Consider the following 20,486-nt stretch of genomic DNA (forward strand, 5'->3'; position numbering starts at 1 on the left):
GGAAAAAAACGGATTAGACGACGTGTGTCGGAACTTGACGGTAAAATGTCCAACGGCTGACAGTTCTCGGGGAATGACAGAGAAATGAGCTCGTGTACGTAAACTTCTTCGGTCGATTTCTCGCTTACTTTTAGAGAAAACTGGCGGTATTTAGGCTCATTTTACGCAGAATTTCGCCCAGATTCCAAATCTGTCCTTAAAATTGACGTGTGACAACAAATGACAAAGTTATGACCGTTTAAAGTTTCGGATTTTTAGTTACGAAACTTTTATGCTCGGTGTCTTCGAAACTATGACAGATGGAAAGAAACTGTCTGGGCCATCGTTTTTCTCTCGATTTTTTTCTTTAGAAGTCGTCCTTTTGCGCAAAAAAATTCTGACTCAAAGGAAAATTTTGAATTTTTTGTTTTTTGGCCGCCACTCGAAAAGTATTTAACCTACTGATCTGAGACTTGGCCTGTCGATAGACTTTGAGCTGCTCTTTCGATTGATATATTGAACGTCGTTTTCGCTCCGAAAAAATCGTTCAAAATCACCTCTGAAAAAGACCTTTTGAACTCAGGTTTTGGTCAATATTTCGTTTATTTGTAGAGCAAACTCAAGTTATTTGTGCTCATTTGACGCAGAATTTCACGCAGAATCTAAAACTGTGCGATTTTTTAACGTACGTTGACAAATAACTGATTAATGCCCATTTGAAGTTTTGGGTACTCGCCAGAGAGTCAAATTTTCGTATAAAAGTTTTCAAAATTTGAGTTTTTGTGCCATCATTTTGTGATTTGCACAGTTAATAATTATGTGAAAACCTGTAGTCTTCACAAATTTTATTGTAAAAAGTCAAAAATTACCAGAGTTACGAATTTTAGTTAAAAAATTTTTGGTTCGTCTTCGTATAAAAAATTTCCAAAATTTTAGTTTTTGGTGCCATAATTTTGTAATTTTGCACAATTAATAAACATGGCAAAATCTGCAATCTTCTTAAATTTCATTGCAAAATCTTAAAAATTACCAGAATTACGAATTTTAGTTAAAAATCTTCAAAACTTTTGGTTCTTTTTCATATTAAATTTCCAAAATTTGAGTTTTTTGTGCCATAATTTTGTAATTTTGCACAATTAATGAACATGTCAAAATCTGCAATCTCCCCAAATTTAATTGCAAAATCTTAAAAATTACCAAAGTTACGAATTTTAGTTAAAAATGCTCAATTTTTTTGGTTTCTGTCGTATAAAATTTTCTGAAATTCAAGTTTTTTGTGCCAAAATTTTGTAATTTTGCACAGTTAATAAACATGTCAAAATCTGTAATCTCCTTAAATTTAATTGCAAAATCTTGAAAATTACCAGAATTACGAATTGTAGTTAAAAATCTTTAAAACTTTTGGTTCATTTTCATATTAAAACTCCAAAATTCGAGTTTTTTGTGCCATAATTTTGTAATTTTACACAGTTAATAAACAGGTCACAAGCTGTAATCTCCCCAAATTTAATTGCAAAATCTCAAAAATTATCAAAGTTACGAATTTTAGTTAAAAATCTTCAAAACATTTGGTTGATTTTCATATTAAATTTCCAAAATTCGAGTTTTTTGTCCTATAATTTTGTAATTTTGCACAGTTAAGAAACATCTCAAAATCTGTAATCTCCTTAATTTTCATTGCAAACTCTTAAAAATTACCAGAATTACGAATTTTAGTTAAAAATCTTAAAAGTTTTGGTTGATTTTCATATTAAATTTCCAAAATTTCAGTTTTTTGTCCTATAATTTTGTAATTTTGCACAGTTAATAAACATGTCAAAATCTGCAATCTCCTTAAATTTCAATGCAAAATCTTAAAAATTACCAGAATTACGAATTTTAGTTAAAAATCTTTAAAACTTTTGGTTCATTTTCATAATAAAACTCCAAAATTCGAGTTTTTTGTGCCATAATTTTGTAATTTTGCACAGTGAATAAACAGGTCACAAGCTGTAATCTCCCCAAATGTCATTGCAAAATCTCAAAAATTACCAGAATTACGAATTTTAGTTAAAAATCTTAAAACTTTTGGTTCATTTTCATATTAAAATTCCAAAATTCGAGTTTTTTGTCCTATAATTTTGTAATTTTGCACAGTTAATTAACTGGTCACAAGCAGTAATTTCCCCAAAGTTTATTGCAAAATGTCAAAAATTACCAGAGTTACAAATTTTAGTTTAATTAATTAATTTTCAAAACTTTTGGTTTTTGTCGTATAAAAATTTCCAAAATTTGAGTTTATTTGTGCCATAATTTTGTAATTTTGCATAGTTAATAAACATGCAAAAGTCTGTAATCTTCCCAAATTTCACTGCAAAATGTCAAAAATTACGACAGTTACGAATTTTAGATAATTTTTTTAAAACTTTTGTTTTTTATTTCGTATAAAATTTTTTGAAAAAGTTATTTGTGCGAGTTCGAAATTCAAGTATAACAAATAACTGAGTTATGTCTGTTCACAGTTTCGGATAGTCGATTTAATTTTCAAATTTCTGTCAAACTTCTGCGATCAAGTTATCGCTTATTTTTTGAGCAAACTTATAAGTTTTTGAGCTCATTTAACGCAGAATTTCGCGCAGAGTTCAAAACTGTGCTCGAAGTTGACGTACGGCAATAAATAAGTGAGTTAAGCACGTTCAAAATTACGTATAGTAAATTTTCATTTTTCAAATTTCTGCAATCGATTTCTCGCTTAATTTGGAGCAAACGCAGATTCCAAATCCGAGTTCAAAATTCACGTTCGACAACAAATAACTAAATTATGGCCATTTAAAATGTTATCAATCCACGGCTGTGTAAAAAAACATAGCGCGCATTAGCAAATTCGAGCTCATTTCTTTTGCTGCTGCCCGTACCCTGTAGGTCAGAATCCTCCTGGTACTTCCCCCTTTCGGAAACACTCCGAAGCTCAAACTGAACCCTGACTCAGACGCGGAATGCTGCACATCGCTCCTCTTCTTCCGAATACAAGAATTAATAACCTTCCTCATCTAAACAAGAAAAAATCAGTTAAAACCCACCAAACCCCTCCCTCAATACGGACCTGTTTCTTAAACACCGTCGTCGTCAACGTGTACAGGACCGGATTCAGCGCCGAATTGATCGGCAAAATGAAGATAGCCAACCACGCGTACACATCCGGGGGAATGTCGTAACCTGTTGGCAACACTTAGCGGTTGGTGCGACTGTCTAGGGGGGGGATTTACCTGCAAGTGCTACCAACTTCACGACGATGACGGGGACCCAACAGAGACAGTCCGTCAGCACAATAATCCCGAATCTTTGCGCGACTTTGTCGCGCTCCTGGCTTTGGCGGGTCGAGCGGCACGCGACGCCACTGGCTTTGATTTCGTTGATCATGCGAAGATAGGCGTAGCAGATGAAGGTCAAGGCCATTGCGTTGACCAGCATGAACATAGCGGCGGAGTACTCCCACCCCTGTAAAGTGTGTTATTTCAGCTGTTTTATTGCACCTGTGTCGGATTTTTATTAAAATCCGAAGACATGAGTTTTGCTTTGTTGCGCCCTCGATACAAAATCTCATTCAGGCGTCCCACTTTAATCAAATTTTAATAAAACGCGCATTTCTATGACAGGCGCTGCATTTGACGACGTCGCAACAAAGCGTAAAATATGTCTGCAAAATTGCGATCCGGCTCCAGGGACCATACTTGCCATGGCATAAGGGTCGTGTATGTGCAGCGGCAGACACACGCCGTTGTTGCCGTAGAATTCGTCGCCGAAGTAGCCGTTGGAGAGGGGGGCGAGGGCCACCGCCGCCGCCAGCCCCCACAGGACGACGAGGGTGAAGGCGGCGGCTTTCGGGGACGGCTGCTTTCTGGCCAGCGGCTGCGTCACGGAAACAAAGCGGTCCCAGGTCACCAATGTCAGGATGAGGACGGACGACTCGCAGGAGAGGGTGCTGAGAAAGCCTGCAAGTGCCTGCGATTAAACTAACATTCAAACGACAGAATTGAATTCCCGTCTTCCCGACTTATAAAATGCGGATTCAAAGTTCAGCATTCAGCGAGCGTCCTGAGGGAATCGGCGGAGAGGCCATACATTTATGTAAACACATAATACGACTTTATCCCTCAGCGCGATTGCATGTAAATTCGTGACGAAAGGCAGAGTGCCATAGAGAAAAAACGACAACGACCATAAATTACTGGAAACTTCTTTTTGGGGAGGAAGAGGGCGAGGACGGTCTTGGGGTTTTGCGCGTTATTTTTCGACCCAGTTCTCTTGTAATTTAATTTGTTTTCATTTGGAAATATTCATACGCGCACCTGTTACGTCCCGCTGATTACTTCTTTGTATTTGTTTTTCATAATCAATAGGGTGGAATGGGGCGACGGAAAATCACCGGAAAATCCGTTAAGTAGCAGAATTTCGTGGTAATTTTCAGGGCGGATGTTGCATTTTCGTTCAGTTTGATACTCAAAGGCTTGTAACTCTGGTAAGTTCAATGCCACAGAAACCAAATTTAAGGAGGTCGCGTGTTTAGATTTAGCCTAGAACTGTGCCAAAGTTCAAAATTTTACGTCAAACGGAAGAGTCAAAATTTGATTTTTTTATTTTAAAGGTGGACCAAAAATTTTTGGAAAAATGTGAATTTGTTTAGTACCATAACTCTGGTAATTTCCACGAAACAATTCCCAAATTTTAGGGAGTTTGCGTGTTTAGACCTAGTCTAGAACTGTGCCAAATTTCAAAATTTTACATCAAATGGAAGAGTCGAAATTTGATTTTTTTATTTTGAGGGTGGACCAAAAACTTCTGGAAAAATGTGAATTTGTTTAGTACTGTAATTCTGGTAATTTTAACGAAACAACTACCAAATTATAGGGAGGTTCCGTGTTTAGACCTAGTCTAGAGTTGTGCCAAATTTCAAAATTCTACGTCAAATGGAAGAGTCGAAATTTGATTTTTTTATTTTGAGGGTGGACCAAAAACTTCTGGAAAAATGTGAATTTGTTTAGTTCTGTAATTCTGGTAATTTTAACGAAACAGCTACCAAATTTAAGGAGGTTGCGTGCTTAGACCTAGTCTAGAACTGTGCCAAATTTCAAAATTCTACATCAAATGGAAGAGTCGAAATTTGATTTTTTGATTTTGAGGGTGGACCAAAAATTTCTGGAAAAATGTGAATTTGTTTAGTACTGTAATTCTGGTAATTTCAACGAAACAACTACCAAATTTAAAGAAGTTGCGTGTTTAGATCTAGTCTAGAACTGTGCCAAATTTCAAAATTCTGCGTCAAACGGAAGAATCAAAATTTGATTTTTTTATTTTGAGGGTGGACCAAAAACTTCTGGAAAAATCTGAGTGTGTTTAGTACTGTAATTCTGGTAATTTTAACGAAACAACTACCAAATTTAAGGAGGTTGCGTGTTTAGACCTAGTCTAGAACTGTGCTAATTTTTAAAATTTTACATCAAACGGAAGAGTCAACATTTGATTTTTTTATTTTGAGGGTGGACCAAAAACTTCTGGAAAAATGTGAATTTGTTTAGTTCTGTAATTCTGGTAATTTTAACGAAACAACTACCAAATTTAGGGAGGTTGCGTGTTTAGAACTAGTCTAAAGTTGTGCCAAATTTCAAAATTCTACGTCAAATGGAAGAGTCGAAATTTGATTTTTTTTTTGAGAATGGAACAAAAATTTATGGAAAAATGTGAATTTGTTTAGTACTGTAATTCTGGTAATTTTAACGAAACAGCTACCAAATTTAAGGAGGTTGCGTGCTTAGACCTAGTCTAGAACTGTGCCAAATTTCAAAATTCTACATCAAATGGAAGAGTCGAAATTTGATTTTTTTATTTTGAGGGTGGACCAAAAACTTCAAGAAAAATGTGAATTTGTTTAGTCCTGTAATTCTGGTAATTTTTACGTAAACAACTACCAAATTTAGGGAGGTTGCGTGTTTAGACCTAGTCTAGAACTGTGCCAAATTTCAAAATTCTACATCAAATGGAAGAGTCGAAATTTGATTTTTTGATTTTGAGGGTGGACCAAAAATTTCTGGAAAAATGTGAATTTGTTTAGTACTGTAATTCTGGTAATTTCAACGAAACAACTACCAAATTTAAAGAAGTTGCGTGTTTAGATCTAGTCTAGAACTGTGCCAAATTTCAAAATTCTGCGTCAAACGGAAGAATCAAAATTTGATTTTTTTATTTTGAGGGTGGACCAAAAACTTCTGGAAAAATCTGAGTGTGTTTAGTACTGTAATTCTGGTAATTTTAACGAAACAACTACCAAATTTAAGGAGGTTGCGTGTTTAGACCTAGTCTAGAACTGTGCTAATTTTTAAAATTTTACATCAAACGGAAGAGTCAACATTTGATTTTTTTATTTTGAGGGTGGACCAAAAACTTCTGGAAAAATGTGAATTTGTTTAGTTCTGTAATTCTGGTAATTTTAACGAAACAACTACCAAATTTAGGGAGGTTGCGTGTTTAGAACTAGTCTAAAGTTGTGCCAAATTTCAAAATTCTACGTCAAATGGAAGAGTCGAAATTTGATTTTTTTTTTGAGAATGGAACAAAAATTTATGGAAAAATGTGAATTTGTTTAGTACTGTAATTCTGGTAATTTTAACGAAACAGCTACCAAATTTAAGGAGGTTGCGTGCTTAGACCTAGTCTAGAACTGTGCCAAATTTCAAAATTCTACATCAAATGGAAGAGTCGAAATTTGATTTTTTTATTTTGAGGGTGGACCAAAAACTTCAAGAAAAATGTGAATTTGTTTAGTCCTGTAATTCTGGTAATTTTTACGTAAACAACTACCAAATTTAGGGAGGTTGCGTGTTTAGACCTAGTCTAGAACTGTGCCAAATTTCAAAATTCTACATCAAATGGAAGAGTCGAAATTTGATTTTTTGATTTTGAGGGTGGACCAAAAATTTCTGGAAAAATGTGAATTTGTTTAGTACTGTAATTCTGGTAATTTCAACGAAACAACTACCAAATTTAAAGAAGTTGCGTGTTTAGATCTAGTCTAGAACTGTGCCAAATTTCAAAATTCTGCGTCAAACGGAAGAATCAAAATTTGATTTTTTTATTTTGAGGGTGGACCAAAAACTTCTGGAAAAATCTGAGTGTGTTTAGTACTGTAATTCTGGTAATTTTAACGAAACAACTACCAAATTTAAGGAGGTTGCGTGTTTAGACCTAGTCTAGAACTGTGCTAATTTTTAAAATTTTACATCAAACGGAAGAGTCAACATTTGATTTTTTTATTTTGAGGGTGGACCAAAAACTTCTGGAAAAATGTGAATTTGTTTAGTTCTGTAATTCTGGTAATTTTAACGAAACAACTACCAAATTTAGGGAGGTTGCGTGTTTAGAACTAGTCTAAAGTTGTGCCAAATTTCAAAATTCTACGTCAAATGGAAGAGTCGAAATTTGATTTTTTTTTTGAGAATGGAACAAAAATTTATGGAAAAATGTGAATTTGTTTAGTACTGTAATTCTGGTAATTTTAACGAAACAGCTACCAAATTTAAGGAGGTTGCGTGCTTAGACCTAGTCTAGAACTGTGCCAAATTTCAAAATTCTACATCAAATGGAAGAGTCGAAATTTGATTTTTTTATTTTGAGGGTGGACCAAAAACTTCTGGAAAAATGTGAATTTGTTTAGTACTGTAATTCTGGTAATTTTAATGAAACAACTACCAAATTTAGGGAGGTTGCGTGTTTAGACCTAGTCTAGAACTCTGCCAAATTTCAAAATTCTACGTCAAATGGAAGAGTCAAAATTTGATTTTTTGATTTTGAGGGTGGACCAAAAATTTCTGGAAAAATGTGGATTTGTTTAGTACTGTAATTCTGGTAATTTCAACGAAACAACTACCAAATTTAGAGAGGTTGCGTGTTTAGACCTAGTCTAGAACTGTGCCAAATTTCAAAATTCTACATCAAATGGAAGAGTCAAAATTTGATTTTTTTAATTTGAGGGTGAACCAAAAATTTCAGGAAAAATGTGAATTTGTTTAATCCTGTAATTCTGGTAATTTTTATGTAAACAACTACCAAATTTAGGGAGGTTGCGTGTTTAGACCTAGTCTAGAACTGTGCTAATTTTTAAAATTTTACATCAAACGAAAGAGTCAAAATGTGATTTTTTTATTTTGAGGGTGGACCAAAAATTTCAGGAAAAATGTGAATTTGTTTAGTCCTGTAATTCTGGTAATTTTTACGTAAACAACTACCAAATTTAGGGAGGTTGCGTGTTTAGACCTAGTCTAGAACTGTGCCAAATTTCAAAATTCTACATCAAATGGAAGAGTCGAAATTTGATTTTTTGATTTTGAGGGTGGACCAAAAATTTCTGGAAAAATGTGAATTTGTTTAGTTCTGTAATTCTGGTAATTTCAACGAAACAACTACCAAATTTAGGGAGCTTGCGTGTTTAGACCTAGTCTAGAACTGTGCTAATTTTTAAAATTTTACATCAAACGAAAGAGTCAAAATGTGATTTTTTTATTTTGAGGGTGGACCAAAAATTTCAGGAAAAATGTGAATTTGTTTAGTCCTGTAATTCTGGTAATTTTTACGTAAACAACTAACAAATTTAGGGAGGTTGCGTGTTTAGACCTAGTCTAGAACTGTGCCAAATTTCAAAATTCTACGTCAAACGGAAAAAAAATTGAGGATGAACTAAAAAATTTTGAAAAAACTGTAACTTTGGTAATTTTAGCACCACAGCAATCAAATTTGCGAAACGTGGTTATTTGGGGTTACTTATTAACTGTGTCAAATGACAAAATTGTAAGTCATACCAGATCAATTGTGGATTTTTTATTTTGCAGATGTCGACAATTTCCAAAAAAAATAATTGAAGCTCAACAACTCTGGTAATTTTAACGTCGGAGCGATGAAATTTGGGTAGGTAATTAATTTAGACCTAGTTACTAGATGTTCCAATTTTCAAAATTATCGAGCAAAAACGGGCGGTTTTAGAAATTTAAATTTTTTGGATAAATCAAAATCCGCGAAAAATTTTGAGGGCTTGTAACTCTGGTAATTTTAACACCTCATTAATAAATTTTAGCACAATAGTGCTAAACAGACAAATTTTGGATATTTTTTATTTTGAGAATGAAAGTTTTCCCTAATTTTATAATTATAATAAATGCGGAAAATTTCCAAAAAAAAATTGAAGCTCAACAACTCTGGTAATTTTAACGTCACAGCAATGAAATTTGGGGAGGTAATTAATTTAGACCTAATTACTAGATGTTCCAATTTTCAAAATTATCGAGCATAAACGGGCGATTTTAGAAATTTAAATTTTTTGGATAAATCAAAATCCACGAAAAATTTTGAGGGCTTGTAACTCTGGTAATTTTAACACCACATTAATAAATTTTAGCACAATAGTGCTAAACAGACAAATTTTGGATATTTTTGATTTTGAGAATGAAAATTTTCCCTAATTTTATAATTATAATAAATGCGGAAAATTTTCAAAAAAAGATTGAAGCTTAACAACTCTGGTAATTTTAACGTCGCAGCAATGAAATTTGGGGAGGTAATTAATTTAGACCTAATTACTAGATGTTCCAATTTTCAAAATTATCGAGTATAAACGGGCGATTTTAAAAATTTAAATTTTTTGGATAAATCAAAATCCGTGAAAAATTTTGAGGGCTTGTAACTCTGGTAATTTTAACACCACACTAATAAATTTTTGACAATAGTGCTAAACAGACAAATTTTGGATTTTTTCATTTTGAGAACAAAAATTTTCTCTTATTTTATAATAATAATACGAGGTGAAACGCCCAAACCCTTGAATATCTTAAAATAATTTTTAACAATCTCCTAATCCGCTCTTTGTACCATTTTCTTTGAAACCCGAACTAATTTCGAACTTAATGAACTTCGCCCCAAGTAGAGCGCGAAAATCGTCCATTGTACATCAAAAAAAGTCCCCATCATAAATCCTTCACTACTTTTCGCATCCGTTTCGTAAAACTTGTAGAAAACGTATATTTTATACGTCTCCATAGCTCATTACCCGAGTCTTTACCAGCAAAAAATAACATGACAGGATATTACTCACTCTACTTGCGCTTTGCAAACTCCAGCAAATAAAAACGAATTAAATTTTAATTGCACGACAACTTGATGAGTCGTTAATTTCGATAAAACAAGCAAGAAAAATGCTCACTTGTCAATTATCTCAGCTGACAGCGCAATTAAGCCGACAATACTTAATTATTAAATTAGAAGTTGCGTTAACGAAAATGGAAATGATAAACACGACACGTAAGTTGAAATCTTCGTGACGTCATAAAAGAAATAAACTGTTTACTTTCGTTTAATTTAATATTATAAGTGCTGCCAACCTACTTAATCAATGACTTCGGCCGAAGGTTGCCAACTTCACTTCAATTCGTTTGATGAAGGGCTGGCAAAAAGTGGCGGTCTTTGTAATTTCCTTTTTAACGTGCTTTTCGACGAGATCTCCGGAGACTTTTGCTTGATGCTTGATCAAATTAATTACGTTGGTAGCTAGCGTGACCTTGATGGCTGACAAAATCAATTTTATGTGATACGAGCTCTATTTTCACTGCTTTCATTCGTATTCATCGCAGGGTGCTTGGGAAAACAGAATTTTAATGAAAATGTGTAGATACAGGGTGATACAATTATTTAATCATAGGTGACATCGAAATTTTCAAAAATTCTAAAAAAAATGCTCAAATTTTTGAAGCTTTCGATTTCTCTTACAAGCTGTTAAATGTATTTTTGGTTCGACCTTATTTTGAAAATTTCAAAATTTGACTCTTTGGCACTATTGTTTTAGAATTTGGTAGATTTAATTATCGAGGTTAAATTAACAACCAGTCGAAATTTCATTAGTGTGATGTTAAAATTACCAACGTTACAAGCCCTACAATTTCTTTTTCGCAGATTTTGATTTATCCAAAAAATTTAAATTCCTAAAATCGTTCTTTTGTGCTCGATACTTTTAAAAATTGGATCATTTAGTAACTAGGTCTAAATTAATAACCTCCCTAAAATTCATTGCTGTGGCGTTAAAATTACCAGAGTTGTTCTTCAAAATCTTCAAAATAAAAAAAATCCAAAATGTATCTAGTTTGACTTACAATTTTGTCAGTTAACACAGTTTATGAGTAGACCCAAGTAACTACGCTCCCTAAATTTGATGGCTGTGGTGCTAAAATTACCAAAGTTACACTTGATAACACATTTTTCAAAATTTTTTAGATTATTCTCAATATAAAAATTTTTATTTTTTTTTTCTGTTGGGCGTATAATTTTGCAATTTTGCCCAGTTGCTAAACAAATGACAATTATTAACCTTGCCAAATTTGTTTGCTGTGGTGTTAAAATTAGTGGAGTTACAACCCTTAATAAAAATTTTCTGAAATTCATTCAAAAAATTTAAATTTCTAAAATCTGTCGCCTTTATTCTACAATTTTTAAAATTAGGATAGTTAATAACTGGGTTTAAGTTAGTAACTTCCTCAAATTTGATTACTGTCGCATTGAAATTACCAGAGTTACAAACTTTTATAAAAAAAATTGGAAGTTTCTTAAGTTTCTAAAATTTTTGTTTTTGGCTCTATAATTTTGACATTTAATACAGTTTATAAATAAGTCAAGTAGAGTAATTTGTCAAAATTTCATTTTTGTAAGTCAAAAACTTTCAAAGTTACAATGTGTAGTGTAAAATTTGAAAAATTTGCTGTGACTCTAAAAGAAAAAATTTAAAATTTGTCTGATTGGCTTTATAATTTTGACATTTGACACAGTTCATAAATAACTTAAAAAGAGTAATTTGCCACAATTTCATTTTTCTAAGTTGAAAATTTCCAAAATTACAGTCGTCGTTGTAAAATTTGAAAAATTTGCTTTGACTCTAAAAATAAAAAATTCTAAAATTTGTATTTTTGGCTCTATAATGTTGACATTTGACACAGTTCTTTAACAAGCCTAAATTAGTAATTTCCCAAAATTTCAATATTGTAGGTTAAATATGGCCGAAATTATAGCCCTAAATGTTAAATTTGGAAGTTTAATTGTAACCCAAAATGTAAAAATTTCTAAAATTTGTTATTTTGGCTCTATAATTTTGACGTTTGACATAGTTTTTAAAAAAGCCTAAATTAGTAATTTCCCAAAATTGCAATTTTGTAGTTTGAAAATAACCGAAATTAGAGCTTTCAATGCCAAATTTGGAAGTTTCAGTTTGGCCCTAAACGTAAAAAATTCGAGAATTTGTATTTTTGGCTCTATAATTTTGACATTTGACACAGTTCATAAATAACTTAAAAAGAGTTATTTGCCACAATTTTATTTTTCTAAGTTGAAAATTTTTAAATTTAAAGTCGTCAATATAAAACTTGAAATTTTGCTTTAAATCAAAAAAAACAAAAATTTCTAAAATTTGTTATTTTGGCTCTATAATTTTGACATTTGTTGAGTTTATAAACAAGCCTAAGTTAATAATTTCCCAAAATTGCAATTTTGTAGTTTGAAAATAGCAGAAATTAGAGCCTTCAATGCCAAATTTGGAAGTTTCAGTTTGGCTCTAAACCTAAAAATTTCTAAAATTTGTTTTTTTGGCTCTATAATTTTGACATTTGACACAGTTCATAAATAACTTAAGAAGAGTAACTTGTCACAATTTCATATTTCCAAGTTAAAAACTTCCAAAATTACAGTCGTCAATGTAAAATTTGGAAAATTTGCTTTGACTCTAAAAATAAAAAATTCTAAAATTTGTATTTTTGGCTCTATAATGTTGACATTTGACACAGTTCTTAAACAAGCCTAAATTAGTAATTTCCCAAAATTTCAATATTGTAGGTTAAATATGGCCGAAATTATAGCCCTAAATGTTAAATTTGGAAGTTTAATTGTAACCCAAAATGTAAAAATTTCTAAAATTTGTTATTTTGGCTCTATAATTTTGACGTTTGACATAGTTTTTAAAAAAGCCTAAATTAGTAATTTCCCAAAATTGCAATTTTGTAGTTTGAAAATAACCGAAATTAGAGCTTTCAATGCCAAATTTGGAAGTTTCAGTTTGGCCCTAAACGTAAAAAATTCGAGAATTTGTATTTTTGGCTCTATAATTTTGACATTTGACACAGTTCATAAATAACTTAAAAAGAGTAATTTGCCACAATTTCATTTTTCTAAGTTGAAAATTTCCAAAATTACAGTCGTCGTTGTAAAATTTGAAAAATTTGCTTTGACTCTAAAAATAAAAAATTCTAAAATTTGTATTTTTGGCTCTATAATGTTGACATTTGACACAGTTCTTTAACAAGCCTAAATTAGTAATTTCCCAAAATTTCAATATTGTAGGTTAAATATGGCCGAAATTATAGCCCTAAATGTTAAATTTGGAAGTTTAATTGTAACCCAAAATGTAAAAATTTCTAAAATTTGTTATTTTGGCTCTATAATTTTGACGTTTGACATAGTTTTTAAAAAAGCCTAAATTAGTAATTTCCCAAAATTGCAATTTTGTAGTTTGAAAATAACCGAAATTAGAGCTTTCAATGCCAAATTTGGAAGTTTTAGTTTGGCCCTAAACGTAAAAAATTCGAGAATTTGTATTTTTGGCTCTATAATTTTGACATTTGACACAGTTCATAAATAACTTAAAAAGAGTTATTTGCCACAATTTTATTTTTCTAAGTTGAAAATTTTTAAATTTAAAGTCGTCAACGTAAAACTTGAAATTTTGCTTTAAATCAAAAAAACAAAAATTTCTAAAATTTGTTTTTTTGGCTCTATAATTTTGACATTTGTTGAGTTTATAAACAAGCCTAAGTTAATAATTTCCCAAAATTGCAATTTTGTAGTTTGAAAATAGCAGAAATTAGAGCCTTCAATGCCAAATTTGGAAGTTTCAGTTTGGCTCTAAACCTAAAAATTTCTAAAATTTGTTTTTTTGGCTCTATAATTTTGACATTTGACACAGTTCATAAATAACTTAAGAAGAGTAACTTGTCACAATTTCATATTTCCAAGTTAAAAACTTCCAAAATTACAGTCGTCAATGTAAAATTTGGAAAATTTGCTTTGACTCTAAAAATAAAAAATTCTAAAATTTGTATTTTTGGCTCTATAATGTTGACATTTGACACAGTTCTTAAACAAGCCTAAATTAGTAATTTCCCAAAATTTCAATATTGTAGGTTAAATATGGCCGAAATTATAGCCCTAAATGTTAAATTTGGAAGTTTAATTGTAACCCAAAATGTAAAAATTTCTAAAATTTGTTATTTTGGCTCTATAATTTTGACGTTTGACATAGTTTTTAAAAAAGCCTAAATTAGTAATTTCCCAAAATTGCAATTTTGTAGTTTGAAAATAACCGAAATTAGAGCTTTCAATGCCAAATTTGGAAGTTTCAGTTTGGCCCTAAACGTAAAAAATTCGAGAATTTGTATTTTTGGCTCTATAATTTTGACATTTGACACAGTTCATAAATAACTTAAAAAGAGTAATTTGCCACAATTTCATTTTTCTAAGTTGAAAATTTCCAAAATTACAGTCGTCGTTGTAAAATTTGAAAAATTTGCTTTGACTCTAAAAATAAAAAATTCTAAAATTTGTATTTTTGGCTCTATAATGTTGACATTTGACACAGTTCTTAAACAAGCCTAAATTAGTAATTTCCCAAAATTTCAATATTGTAGGTTAAATATGGCCGAAATTATAGCCCTAAATGTTAAATTTGGAAGTTTAATTGTAACCCAAAATGTAAAAATTTCTAAAATTTGTTATTTTGGCTCTATAATTTTGACGTTTGACATAGTTTTTAAAAAAGCCTAAATTAGTAATTTCCCAAAATTGCAATTTTGTAGTTTGAAAATAACCGAAATTAGAGCTTTCAATGCCAAATTTGGAAGTTTCAGTTTGGCCCTAAACGTAAAAAATTCGAGAATTTGTATTTTTGGCTCTATAATTTTGACATTTGACACAGTTCATAAATAACTTAAAAAGAGTAATTTGCCACAATTTCATTTTTCTAAGTTGAAAATTTCCAAAATTACAGTCGTCGTTGTAAAATTTGAAAAATTTGCTTTGACTCTAAAAATAAAAAATTCTAAAATTTGTATTTTTGGCTCTATAATGTTGACATTTGACACAGTTCTTTAACAAGCCTAAATTAGTAATTTCCCAAAATTTCAATATTGTAGGTTAAATATGGCCGAAATTATAGCCCTAAATATTAAATTTGGAAGTTTAATTGTAACCCAAAATGTAAAAATTTCTAAAATTTGTTATTTTGGCTCTATAATTTTGACATTTGTTGAGTTTATAAACAAGCCTAAGTTAATAATTTCCCAAAATTGCAATTTTGTAGTTTGAAAATAGCAGAAATTAGAGCCTTCAATGCCAAATTTGGAAGTTTCAGTTTGGCTCTAAACCTAAAAATTTCTAAAATTTGTTTTTTTGGCTCTATAATTTTGACATTTGACACAGTTCATAAATAACTTAAGAAGAGTAACTTGTCACAATTTCATATTTCCAAGTTAAAAACTTCCAAAATTACAGTCGTCAATGTAAAATTTGGAAAATTTGCTTTGACTCTAAAAATAAAAAATTCTAAAATTTGTATTTTTGGCTCTATAATGTTGACATTTGACACAGTTCTTAAACAAGCCTAAATTAGTAATTTCCCAAAATTTCAATATTGTAGGTTAAATATGGCCGAAATTATAGCCCTAAATGTTAAATTTGGAAGTTTAATTGTAACCCAAAATGTAAAAATTTCTAAAATTTGTTATTTTGGCTCTATAATTTTGACGTTTGACATAGTTTTTAAAAAAGCCTAAATTAGTAATTTCCCAAAATTGCAATTTTGTAGTTTGAAAATAACCGAAATTAGAGCTTTCAATGCCAAATTTGGAAGTTTCAGTTTGGCCCTAAACGTAAAAAATTCGAGAATTTGTATTTTTGGCTCTATAATTTTGACATTTGACACAGTTCATAAATAACTTAAAAAGAGTAATTTGCCACAATTTCATTTTTCTAAGTTGAAAATTTCCAAAATTACAGTCGTCGTTGTAAAATTTGAAAAATTTGCTTTGACTCTAAAAATAAAAAATTCTAAAATTTGTATTTTTGGCTCTATAATGTTGACATTTGACACAGTTCTTTAACAAGCCTAAATTAGTAATTTCCCAAAATTTCAATATTGTAGGTTAAATATGGCCGAAATTATAGCCCTAAATGTTAAATTTGGAAGTTTAATTGTAACCCAAAATGTAAAAATTTCTAAAATTTGTTATTTTGGCTCTATAATTTTGACGTTTGACATAGTTTTTAAAAAAGCCTAAATTAGTAATTTCCCAAAATTGCAATTTTGTAGTTTGAAAATAACCGAAATTAGAGCTTTCAATGCCAAATTTGGAAGTTTTAGTTTGGCCCTAAACGTAAAAAATTCGAGAATTTGTATTTTTGGCTCTATAATTTTGACATTTGACACAGTTCATAAATAACTTAAAAAGAGTTATTTGCCACAATTTTATTTTTCTAAGTTGAAAATTTTTAAATTTAAAGTCGTCAACGTAAAACTTGAAATTTTGCTTTAAATCAAAAAAACAAAAATTTCTAAAATTTGTTTTTTTGGCTCTATAATTTTGACATTTGTTGAGTTTATAAACAAGCCTAAGTTAATAATTTCCCAAAATTGCAATTTTGTAGTTTGAAAATAGCAGAAATTAGAGCCTTCAATGCCAAATTTGGAAGTTTCAGTTTGGCTCTAAACCTAAAAATTTCTAAAATTTGTTTTTTTGGCTCTATAATTTTGACATTTGACACAGTTCATAAATAACTTAAGAAGAGTAACTTGTCACAATTTCATATTTCCAAGTTAAAAACTTCCAAAATTACAGTCGTCAATGTAAAATTTGGAAAATTTGCTTTGACTCTAAAAATAAAAAATTCTAAAATTTGTATTTTTGGCTCTATAATGTTGACATTTGACACAGTTCTTAAACAAGCCTAAATTAGTAATTTCCCAAAATTTCAATATTGTAGGTTAAATATGGCCGAAATTATAGCCCTAAATGTTAAATTTGGAAGTTTAATTGTAACCCAAAATGTAAAAATTTCTAAAATTTGTTATTTTGGCTCTATAATTTTGACGTTTGACATAGTTTTTAAAAAAGCCTAAATTAGTAATTTCCCAAAATTGCAATTTTGTAGTTTGAAAATAACCGAAATTAGAGCTTTCAATGCCAAATTTGGAAGTTTCAGTTTGGCCCTAAACGTAAAAAATTCGAGAATTTGTATTTTTGGCTCTATAATTTTGACATTTGACACAGTTCATAAATAACTTAAAAAGAGTAATTTGCCACAATTTCATTTTTCTAAGTTGAAAATTTCCAAAATTACAGTCGTCGTTGTAAAATTTGAAAAATTTGCTTTGACTCTAAAAATAAAAAATTCTAAAATTTGTATTTTTGGCTCTATAATGTTGACATTTGACACAGTTCTTTAACAAGCCTAAATTAGTAATTTCCCAAAATTTCAATATTGTAGGTTAAATATGGCCGAAATTATAGCCCTAAATGTTAAATTTGGAAGTTTAATTGTAACCCAAAATGTAAAAATTTCTAAAATTTGTTATTTTGGCTCTATAATTTTGACGTTTGACATAGTTTTTAAAAAAGCCTAAATTAGTAATTTCCCAAAATTGCAATTTTGTAGTTTGAAAATAACCGAAATTAGAGCTTTCAATGCCAAATTTGGAAGTTTTAGTTTGGCCCTAAACGTAAAAAATTCGAGAATTTGTATTTTTGGCTCTATAATTTTGACATTTGACACAGTTCATAAATAACTTAAAAAGAGTTATTTGCCACAATTTTATTTTTCTAAGTTGAAAATTTTTAAATTTAAAGTCGTCAACGTAAAACTTGAAATTTTGCTTTAAATCAAAAAAACAAAAATTTCTAAAATTTGTTTTTTTGGCTCTATAATTTTGACATTTGTTGAGTTTATAAACAAGCCTAAGTTAATAATTTCCCAAAATTGCAATTTTGTAGTTTGAAAATAGCAGAAATTAGAGCCTTCAATGCCAAATTTGGAAGTTTCAGTTTGGCTCTAAACCTAAAAATTTCTAAAATTAGTCTTTTTGGCTCTATAATTTTGACATTTGACACAGTTCATAAATAACTTAAGAAGAGTAATTTGTCACAATTTCATATTTCTAAGTTGAAAACTTCCAAAATTACAGTCGTCAGTGTAAAATTTGGAAAATTAGCTTTGACTCTAAAAATAAAAAATTCTAAAATTTGTATTTTTGGCTCTATAATGTTGACATTTAACACAGTTCTTAAACAAGCCTAAATTAGTAATTTCCCAAAATTTAAATATTGTTGGTTAAATATGGCCGAAATTATAGCCCTAAATGTTAAATTTGGAAGTTTAATTGTAACCCAAAATGTAAAAATTTCTAAAATTTGTTATTTTGGCTCTGTTATTTTGACATTTGACACAGTTCATGAACAACATAGAAAGAGTAATTTGCCACGATTTCATTGTTCTAAGTTGAAAACTTTCAAAATTACAGCCTGTGTAAAATTAAAAAAAAATTACTTTGACCCAAAAAAAAATTACAAAAATTGTCCTTTTAGCTCTATATTTTTGACTTTTGATGCATAAATTAGTAATTTTTCAAAATCTCAATATGGAGGAAATATCCAAAATTATAATTCTCATCTTCAGACTTCTAATTTTCTAGGAGCTTTTAAGAAGGTGTTTGACTTGAGTTTCTTTTTTAAATTCCTGGAATTAATGGAATTTGACTGAAATAGTCCACCGTTCCAGGATCACTCAAGAATTCTCCAGGACTAATAAATTCCACGAAAAGTTTAAATTTGTTTTTTTATTAACACTTCCGTTGGTCACACTGAGTGTAAGTCTCACTCGACGACTAACACACAAACCGTCATTTTCCAACTGTTTTTCCACTGCTGCCAACCCACGAAACAAACTCACGCCTCATCGCATTTACCGCACGTTGAACGGTACAAAATGAACCCCCAGCCAACTCACCGCATAAATTACACATGTGGCTGTGCCTCCAGGAATACTGATATGTCAAATAATCCCTCTTGTAGTGTTGATCCGCGATTGCGATGCTGAATAAGTACACCCCCATCAGCAAATCAGACAGCGCCAGATTACGCAAATAAAGCGAATGCACGACGTTGTTACTCGGCGCCAGGAAGCGCCCCAAGAGCACGATCAAATTCCCAGTGCATCCAATACTGGCCATGATCCAAACACTGCAAAAAGAGAGAGAGTTCCTGTTGGAAAAACGGGAAGAGCGCACCTCACCTGGCTCGCAGAATGGGGTTGTTCAACAGGTGTTCCCGGCTGGAGATCCCGTCTCCCTTGGGATAGCAGTCCCTGACGTGCAAAGCGCTTTCGCACAGCTCGAATCGATGAAACCAACTGGAATTTAAGAGTTATTATTAAAGGGGATAATGGCCGGGATTTGGGGGAGTCTCAGTTTGTTGTACTAAATGAAGAGATTCATTTAGCGCGTTGACTTAGAAATGAGAAAATAGATAAAAGGGGTGTCCGGGAAGATGGATGAGTGCGATTTTGGGAATCTCGGGAACAAAAGGCTGGAATTCAAGGAGTACTATTAATGGTTTTGTACTTAGATCAACAGAAAGATGCGTGGAGGTCAATTGGATGTCTTTTATTATTTGTACAAGCTTGGAACAATATTTCTGAGGGGAGTAATAAAATGGCCGCAAAGGTAATACCTCTAGGGATTGGTTTATTAGATCTGTTATTTAATCGAAAAATATTGAATGAAAACATTGTGGATTAAATTTCCAATCGCAGTTGGTTTGGAGGAAGAAATCGTGTCGTAGCTAACACCAACGCAGGAGTTTTGACGAATCGAAACTAAATGTTTGAAGGGGTTTCCGAACTAGAAGCCGACGTACGTCTACTTAGAATGGATCACACGGTACAAAATTTCAAAGCTTTTTTAGGATTCTCCGGATTCTGAATTTTCTACAAGTTTCTTTAGAATTTTCATGTATTCTGAGATTTTCCAAGGAACTTTTAGGTTTTTTTTTTGTGGAGTTTGTAGAATTTTCTAGAATTTCAAAAGATTTTTCGAATTTCTCAGGATTCAAAGATTTCTGGAATTCTTCTTTAGGATTTTTCTCAATTTTCTAATAATTTGTTATAATTTTTTGTGATTTCGATTTTCCGAAACTTTAGAATCTTCTTGACTTTTTATTGTCGTCTGGGGTTTTTAAAAACTTCCAGCTTTTATACAATTTTAAATTTTTAACACTGCAAAAGACAAAATTTTATTTACAAATCAAATAAAACTTAAAATCAGCAATTTATTCAGAGCGTAATATTAAATCTTGTAAAATGTTTATTTTCAGAGTTATAAGCTTCAAATTTTTAGTATTCACTGGTCT

The 20,486-nt window shown here is 31.0% G+C and overlaps 1 protein-coding gene across 1 annotated transcript in view; it reads right to left on the reverse strand.

Moving 5' to 3' along the window:
- Lgr4 (Leucine-rich repeat-containing G protein-coupled receptor 4) overlaps positions 1-20,486 on the reverse strand; it is a 154,548-nt gene that overhangs the window by 309 nt on the left and 133,753 nt on the right. Inside the window, exons 15-20 of the mRNA XM_088049831.1 lie at positions 19,372-19,488; positions 19,087-19,319; positions 3,694-3,950; positions 3,225-3,456; positions 3,062-3,174; positions 2,874-3,008 (exon numbers count right to left, since the gene is read on the reverse strand). Coding sequence (XP_087905957.1) covers positions 2,874-3,008; positions 3,062-3,174; positions 3,225-3,456; positions 3,694-3,950; positions 19,087-19,319; positions 19,372-19,488 — 1,087 coding nt within the window. The remainder of the gene's footprint in view (positions 1-2,873; positions 3,009-3,061; positions 3,175-3,224; positions 3,457-3,693; positions 3,951-19,086; positions 19,320-19,371; positions 19,489-20,486) is intronic.

The sequence above is a fragment of the Gnatocerus cornutus genome, chromosome 1 (assembly GCF_029298725.1).
Source record: "Gnatocerus cornutus isolate USDA-ARS CGAHR chromosome 1, icGnaCorn1.1, whole genome shotgun sequence".
Taxonomy (NCBI): Eukaryota; Metazoa; Arthropoda; class Insecta; order Coleoptera; family Tenebrionidae; genus Gnatocerus; species Gnatocerus cornutus.